Source organism: Vigna angularis, chromosome 2 (genome assembly GCF_016808095.1).
Source record: "Vigna angularis cultivar LongXiaoDou No.4 chromosome 2, ASM1680809v1, whole genome shotgun sequence".
Taxonomy (NCBI): Eukaryota; Viridiplantae; Streptophyta; class Magnoliopsida; order Fabales; family Fabaceae; genus Vigna; species Vigna angularis.
Window position 1 is genome coordinate 50,797,237 of NC_068971.1, and position 8,201 is coordinate 50,805,437.

Here is an 8,201-nt window from a genome sequence, read left to right on the forward strand (position 1 = left end):
TTAACGAAAAATATCCTGTTAAAAAAATATATAATAAAATATATATAAAAGAAAAATATATAATAAAAAATAAATAGAAAAAATATTAAATTATTACTAATATATAAAGATAAAAGATAGTACTAAACTTAAAATAATTCAATTTTAAATATTAATTCATCGCGTATCATTCTACAGTTCTTCGAACTTATATGATAGATAGTTTATGATAAAATAATAGTATAAAAAGCTTTGCATTATTATTGTATCTCGTTTTTTTTTATCAAAAGTAAATGATTCAATAAACATGTGCTGCTAACAATTATACTAAAACATTGATCCAATCATTTAACAACCGATTATTAAAATCTGCATTAACCAGGTTTTCATAAATAAGTTATTTTCTCTAACAATAAACAATTATCAGCATGAGATTTTCATATATATAACCAACCACTTTCATTATTTGATATATTTTTTTCCATAAAATGTGTAACAACTTTTAAGGACATTGTATTGCTAAGGTTTCTTAATTGTTTTGCATTAAGATGCCATCAAAAGTACAGGAATAATTAATTTTGTTGGAGAGTCCACTTGTTTGAGATAATTAACATATTACCTAAAGAAAACTGAAAGAGAAAAATTAGTTTAGGAAAAGTATGATATACACATATCTCCACACTGATAACATATTATTCGCTTTGGGCTAATGATAAGATATTGCCTGCTATGAGTCAAGTCCTCACGGATTTGCTTTTGGTACCACTCCAAAATGTCTTTTACCAATGAAGGTATCTATGTGTATATAAACTCATATTTATCTCTTCTTTTAATCGATGTGAGACTTTGTTTGTATCCCAACAAAGTATGCATCTTTAGTTTAGGGGTGAGCTTTGTAATTCTGGTAGTTTTTTTATTTTCTCAGGATTGGATCATCCTTAATCACTTAAAAGGTAAAAGCCCAACAAGAAAAATTAAAAATAGGTAAACATCCAAGGTTAAAGAGGATATGTGTTTTCTTTTTAAGAATGAACTATTAATACTAACTTGAGCATTGAATTTTCTTTGCAAATATCCCACAATTCGAGACCAACAATCCATTTTTTAAGATTAAAGATGATAACTAAAAAACTAAAGATACTCGTAGCACTTGGAATGAAGACCAAATACTAAAGACAAAGATGGTAGAGGAAACCATTATTAAATTTGCAATATATTCCTTTTACTTCAATATTTTTCATTTTTTCTTCATCTATTAAGTAAGAAGTTTGTATTTTCATTATAACTTTGTTTGATGAAAAAGGTTGCATTATTAATTGATTCATTTTTTTGGTATAAATTTTGATTTGATTAATGAAATTTGTGTAAGTATCTAGAACTTGGATGCATTTTTAACTCCTAGTTATTAATTGGAATTCAAGTATTTATCGTGCAAAGATATTTAAATTGAATTTGATTTATTGACAATATAAAAGTTATTATTAGTGAAATTATTTTTATTATGATTCTTGTCAATAGATTGTTTTAGATTGAGTATGGCACCTATTTAGCTTTTGAACTTGTGATTAGTAGATTCAAATTGAGGTATAATGGTTATAATTGACAAAATTGTACATTTTGAGTATGACCTGAAATTTTAAACTTAATAGGATTAATAGAATGAGTAAAACATAAGTTGGAAACATGATGTGGATAGAAAAAAAAAATGTTTTTTCTATATGACTAGCTGGACACCTAAGCAATAGAGTAATGTATAATAGAAATTAGTAAAATATATGAATTTAGTAATGTAATATTAAGAAAACTACAAAAAGAACCCAAACAAAGTACACTGTATTAAAGAAAATGAAAGGTTGGTTATTTTATTGATTAAAAAAATAAAAGACAAAGAAAGGTTACCCACATCAACAACTGCTTCCACCATTACTGAATATAATTTGGTACTTTGCTGCTAACAGCCAATTCAATTTCGCCAAATTCAAATTCCACATAAGAAAACTGCCCAATCATATAGCTAATGTGACTCATTTTTCAAAATACTTTATTTGCAGTTTTAATTAAGCACGTGATAATATACAGTATCTATGATTTTTCAAACCTTTTATATAATTTACGATGTTAATTATTTTATAATGAATATGTGATAACTCTAACTCTGGACGTCGTCGGCATTTAGAAAATTCAAATCAGAAACCTTTAATTTTAGTTTTAACTTTGGAGAAAGCTCAGTGGCGACATGAATATGTCACATTCATTTGTTTATGAAAGGATCGCACATAAAATAATGTTTTTTTACATAAGGCATAAGATAATGGTAACTCAATAAACATGTTTGAAAATGATGGTTGGTTTATTTATTACTATTATTAAGATAGAAAAACACACATCTAGAAGAACAACAACAACAATGCCCACACTTCAAATGTTTATTACAATTCTTGTATGAGTGCTTGTGCATGCATGCTTTGATGGGATCATTTATATTTTTAATTTGGATTGATTGTAATTTTATTTTATAAATATTTTGGTTTTTTTTATCATTTTAATACTTTCCATTTTTAAAATCCTTAATTTTGATCTAATTTTAAAATTTTGTATACTTTAATTGCTTAAATGAATATGCTAAATCTATAACTTAATTAAATAATAGTAAACAAAATAAACTATGTATAAAATTAAATATGAAAATTAAAATATGAAAATTAAAAATCGATTATCACACATTAAAACTAATAATATAACTTAACATTTTATTTTCTAGTTTAAAGTCTAATAGAATATGTGAGGCTGATCTTGATAGAATACAGTTTTTTCAATTAGTCACTTAGGACGAAAGTGAAAAGAAAAAAAAGCACATCAATTTTTGTGATGTTGGTATCGTTAAGAGTTTTGTTTGAGTGGCGGATTCAAAATATGAATTGCTTGAATTGAAAATATGTTGGCTGATTGATATATTATGTTATTTTATGGTTTTGTGTTAAATGATGAATGAATAAATATGAATTTTGTATATTTACATAGTTGTGTATTTAAATTATAATATTGTTATATATTTTTTTATTTTTAAAATTTTTAATTTAAAAGACGGATTAACGAATAAGTTTATCTTATTCTACGTTTGACATGTTAGCTTGGCGAATTAAAAAATAAAAATTAAAATAAACTGGTGAATTGAGAACTCCAATCTAACTTTTCAATTTTTGATAAATTAACAAGACGTGACTCACTTTATAACTCTTAACCTTGTTATGAATATTGTTTGAGATTATAAGATATATATATATATTACAACTCGGATATTACGAGTCAAAAGTGATGAAAATATGATGTATGTATGGAAAGTTACCGTATTTTATTAGTGTAATTGGTGTTACATAAAATAGGTTAACTTTCAAGTTTGAGCTTAATATAATACCGAAAAAATTACCTCACTTAAGTTTTTAATTGATGTTTGCATAGAAAACAAACGTATTTAATTTTTATTGTAAATTAAGTTTTATAAAATGTCAGACTGAGATAAAATGCTAAAAAAACAAACAAAAGTCACGTGAAGCTCCTTCTAAAAAATTATTATGCATGTATAATCTGTTTTCACATAAATGAAATTTAATTAAATAAACTTATAGAGTATAAAAATAATAATATTTCTAAAATAGTGTTAAGGAATGGTGCCATCAAGGTTGCGTGTTACGAGCGTCTGAGTGAAAAAAAATAAAAAGATGTCAGAAGTAAAACGAAACCCATAAGAATTTCAAGGTTAGAAAAAGACTTTGGAAATTAAAACTTATATATAAAAAAATCATTTAAACATTTAATGAGCATACAGATACAAAAAAAAGCCCTACAAACTATAACTAATGTAGCCAAAATAGATAAAATAAACAAATACTCAAATGGTTGTTTTCCTAATAAACTTAATTATACCTTTTTCAAGTTACTATATAATTATTTAGTCAAACTAACTTATAATTACTCCACTTAACAAACACGTGTATCGTTAAAATTTTAACAGATGTATGGATCAAAATATATAATTTTAAAAGCCTAAGACCAATTTCAAACTTATAGAATATATTTTATCTAACTAAAAATTTTCGAATAATATAAATATGCATGTACATTAACCCAGTTGCACGTACAGTAATGCAAATTGTTGGAGGAAAATGAATTAAAAAGGGAAATATACTCTTTTTACAAATAAGAATAAAAAATTGGCAAGGAAAGGAGTGGAAGTTGCGGTATTTGATGAATTTAAAATATGCCTTTATAAAGCAGACAGCAATGAGTACATTAAATAAGGTAGATATGATTTAAAATTATGGCGTGCTTAGTTATCACCACAAATAATCGATTCAGAAGTGGGGACAAAACAAAACCCAGCTTTATTTAGACACAATCAAATTTTCGACATCATCGTAAACCAAAGAAGAAAACAACTTGTCCAAATAATTTCATACCAAAATGTCCAATCTCCATTTCATCATATCTTTGCTCAAGGCCTCAATGTGCAAACAAATACCTATCTCTTTACTAGATTTTGTAGCACGTTTGGGAGTAGTTGAGAAGTAATAAATTATTTCTTAAATAGTTATAACCAAGCATGGTCCAAACTAATTATTATTATTAATTATTATTATTATTGTATATTACATTTGGAAATTTGGAAATATAGAGTTGGAATGTGAAGAATGAATCATTTTGGAGACTTTAGAGATTCAACTTGAGATTTTCCTCGAGGTCCTCTCATTCTAATGAAGAGTCTATATTCATCGAAGGTCATTGGTGGATAAAGTGAAGGTGTATTCACTGTTACCAGCTCCTTTATTGGTTCTATGCGTATATCACTTTTCGGGTTGTAGAAAAAAGCCAGAGAAACTCTCTCCTTATCTGAGTTTACTATCACTCTGTGTTCCACACTCTTGTAAATTGCATTGCTCAGTACCTACTCAAACACAAACAAACAAAAAACAACCAAATCATTCACCAACACCGTCTTATGATTTCGTAATTAACCATAATGTTATTATTGTGATGAGGATGTGAGATGGAAAGCATTTCATGTTTTGCAAATTAAATAATATTCCACCTGTCCAGTTGAGTGAGAGTGAACATGTTGGCCTATGGGGCCTTCAACAGTTAAATAATTTGATAGTGATGCTGCACATGACCAACAACGGTTACTCTGTTTTCATATGCTCCTCGTATAATTGGTCACTTTTTAGTTACATCACTGTGCAATTTTTACAGTTCACACACATAAAAAGCATAACTCACCTTTTTCCGTATTTCCTTTTCACACAGACCTTATATATGCCAAAAATAATTTTAACATGTTTCAAATTACAAGATAAAGATGACAGGATTATAACTTTAAACCTAATAATGACAACGTTAATTTATTTTATTTCTTATGTTTCTTTTTCTTTTCTTTATCTACCTTTAACTGAATCGTAAGTTGCATACTCCTTACCCTTTAGCTCGATGGGCCATTTTGATATATTTTTCGACACTATGAAGGAATCTTATCCCTTTTACATTAAATCCTATGACTCTATCCTTAAACCTTTTAGGTCAAATGTTTATCTACTTTATGTAAGTGCGTAGTTTTCAGAATTTATATTTTAGATGTCGTAAACTTGACGAAAGTCTATCACTTATTATCGTTTTTATTCCAGAATAAATTATTCATCTAAAATAATTAAACATGTAAATAATAAAGTAAGAATCCAATTAAAATGTAATGATATCATCATCCAATTATTTATTTCAAAGGCAAACATCTGAAATATTTTGAACCGATTAATGCTGTGTAGTCTTTTAATTAAAACGGTTGAAAATATGACACGCTAACAACATATTTTTAGCATGCTTGTTAAAACACATTTTTATATACATTGAAAAACAGTGAAAGTCACACATTTTTTTTAGATATTTCTTATTTGAGTGTATTAACAAAACTCTTCATTTTTAATTTCATCCTTTGACAATAGTGGTGTGGAAAATTATCTTAAATGTTCAAAAAGATGATAAAGGAGTTGAAAAAGGAAAAACTAAAGTAACAACTGAACTTCGCATGTGTTGTGTTCTCTTTAAGTGGGCATGGTAATGCAAACAGTGACAAATTAATGCAAAAATCTGTGAATATGGATAACAGAGAGATTGAAAATTACTCACCTGAATTTGATCGCCAATATTAACGATGAAAGCATGGCGTGCAGGCTTCACAGTAATCCAATTGTTGAATTTTCGAACTTGAAGACCAGGAACTTGATCATCTGGAAGCAACATGGTCATTCCTCCAGGGTCTGAGTGTGATGAGAGACCCAGTGTTAACTCTGGTCGTGGACACTTAGGGTAAAAATTCACTCTCAGACATGCCCCTATGTCTTCCCCCCCAAAAGCATTTTGAAGAGTCTTTTCGTCTAATCCAAGGTTTATCGACAAAACCTTCATCAACCTCCCACACAGCTTCACTAACTCTCTCCCATACTCATCAAACACTTCCCTACATAACACAATACGCTGTTAATTACTACCACACATACAAAACAAACTTCATGTCTTCTTTTTTGGACAGAGCTTACATATAGATGTTACTACTAACTTCATATCTCGGTATAATTACTAATATTTTAATTCGTATATGTACTATACTGAGACGAAACTCTGGTTTTAATTGGAAAAAACTTTAATCAGAGATAGAGTTTTATCAATTCCATCATGATATGGTTTTCATCTCACTAACATAATTGAAGTTATAGTATAGTAAGCATATTAAGAACAGAATTTTGTGTAAAGTTTTGTCGAAGTTTAGTATGGTGTGGTGAATTTACCTGCATTGGGGAGGCAAGTTCGGCCATTTGTTACAGTCCTTGAGAGCCAAGGGAAGATAGTGAAGATAATAGTAATCACTCCAATCAAGAATAGCACCTTTCTCGATTCCAAGTCTGCTTCCATAGCCTTCGTAAGTTTTGGGTGAGTTTGCGTATTGTTGCTTGACCTCCATGGGCAAGTGAAAGAATTGACGCCAAGTTTCCCTAACCTTGTCCATCAAATCGGGATCGACGCCATGGTTTGTGATTTGGAAGAAGCCCCACTCCTTGCAAGCGTCTGAGATTTGCTTAAGAATTGAGGATGAGACATGATGGTCGACGCCACCGAGACCTCCGAGGTCGATGATGGGGATGTTGTTGGCATCATCAAAATCAGAGCTTCCGGATGATGGTCTATCGGTAGAGGGCTTGATGTACCTTTCGGGGATTGAATCGAAGCAGCTTTCGGATAAAGACTGAACCCGAACAATAGGTTCTGGCCAATCTGGTTGGTCTTTTGACATTGCTAGCTAGATAGTAGTACAATACTAGACAGGGTAATTGGTCGGTTGGTGTTTATAAGAAGAAATATACAGTGAAGTATGAAAGGAAGTGGTTATTTTTTTAATTTGAAAGTTGAGAGACTTGGAAGAGAAAGATAATGGATTTGAATTTGAGGCAAAGAAAGAAAGAAAGAAGAGGAAGAAGAGTGTCGGGATGAGATATGGTGGAAGTTAAAGGAAGAGAAGAGAGTGGGACCGTGGAGGCATGAAAAGCGAAATGGACGTAATATAAAACGTGAAGTTTGTGGGTTTTTAAAGGGTGTTTCTGTGTGTGAAATGCTGTGCAAGTTAATTCCAAGACACCAGACACTTCGATGTGGGGACTATTTATTTATTCAGTCATCTTTCAATTTAAGTCTTTTTCATAATTTCGTTAAAAGAATTAATATATGTTAGAATGTTAAAAAAATCAGTTATTGATTGTTTTTCATGACGTTGACGTGTTGGTTTGAAATCTCTAAAATATCATTATTAAACAAATTTCTGTTTATTTAAAATAAAATCGGTAACCATCTTGGGACAGGGTTATGGTTGTCGCACCTTGTGGTCCATCACTAATACTATGTTCAGCATGTGAATTGGCAGCGTGATCCAATTCTATCACATTTTTTAAACATCCGTACTATTTATTCTATGAACTTTAATTATTTTTAAAATTTCCAATGATAAATATGCCAAATATTTATTTCAATAAACTTCTTCATAAATACCTTTTTCAGGCAACAAATTAACTTATCCACGCTCTAATTCTAATTTTACTTTATCAAAAAGTACACGTTAGTTTTCCTTTTTGAGTTTAATTTTGAAATAAGACATTTAATTGGAAACCTTAAAGTCTTATATGTTT

At 29.2% G+C, this 8,201-nt stretch overlaps 1 protein-coding gene across 1 annotated transcript; it reads right to left on the bottom strand.

Annotated features, from left to right (window-relative positions):
• Nucleotides 1–4,580: 4,580 nt before the first annotated feature.
• LOC108328347 (jasmonate-induced oxygenase 2) lies at nt 4,581–7,626 on the bottom strand. Its single transcript, XM_017562206.2, has 3 exons — nt 6,813–7,626; nt 6,154–6,484; nt 4,581–4,921 (listed from the first exon to the last, which is right to left on the bottom strand). The coding sequence occupies exons 1-3, from the start codon at nt 7,313–7,315 to the stop codon at nt 4,673–4,675; spliced, it is 1,083 nt and encodes a 360-aa protein (XP_017417695.1). The 5' UTR covers nt 7,316–7,626; the 3' UTR covers nt 4,581–4,672.
• Between the last annotated feature and the right edge of the window lie 575 nt (nt 7,627–8,201).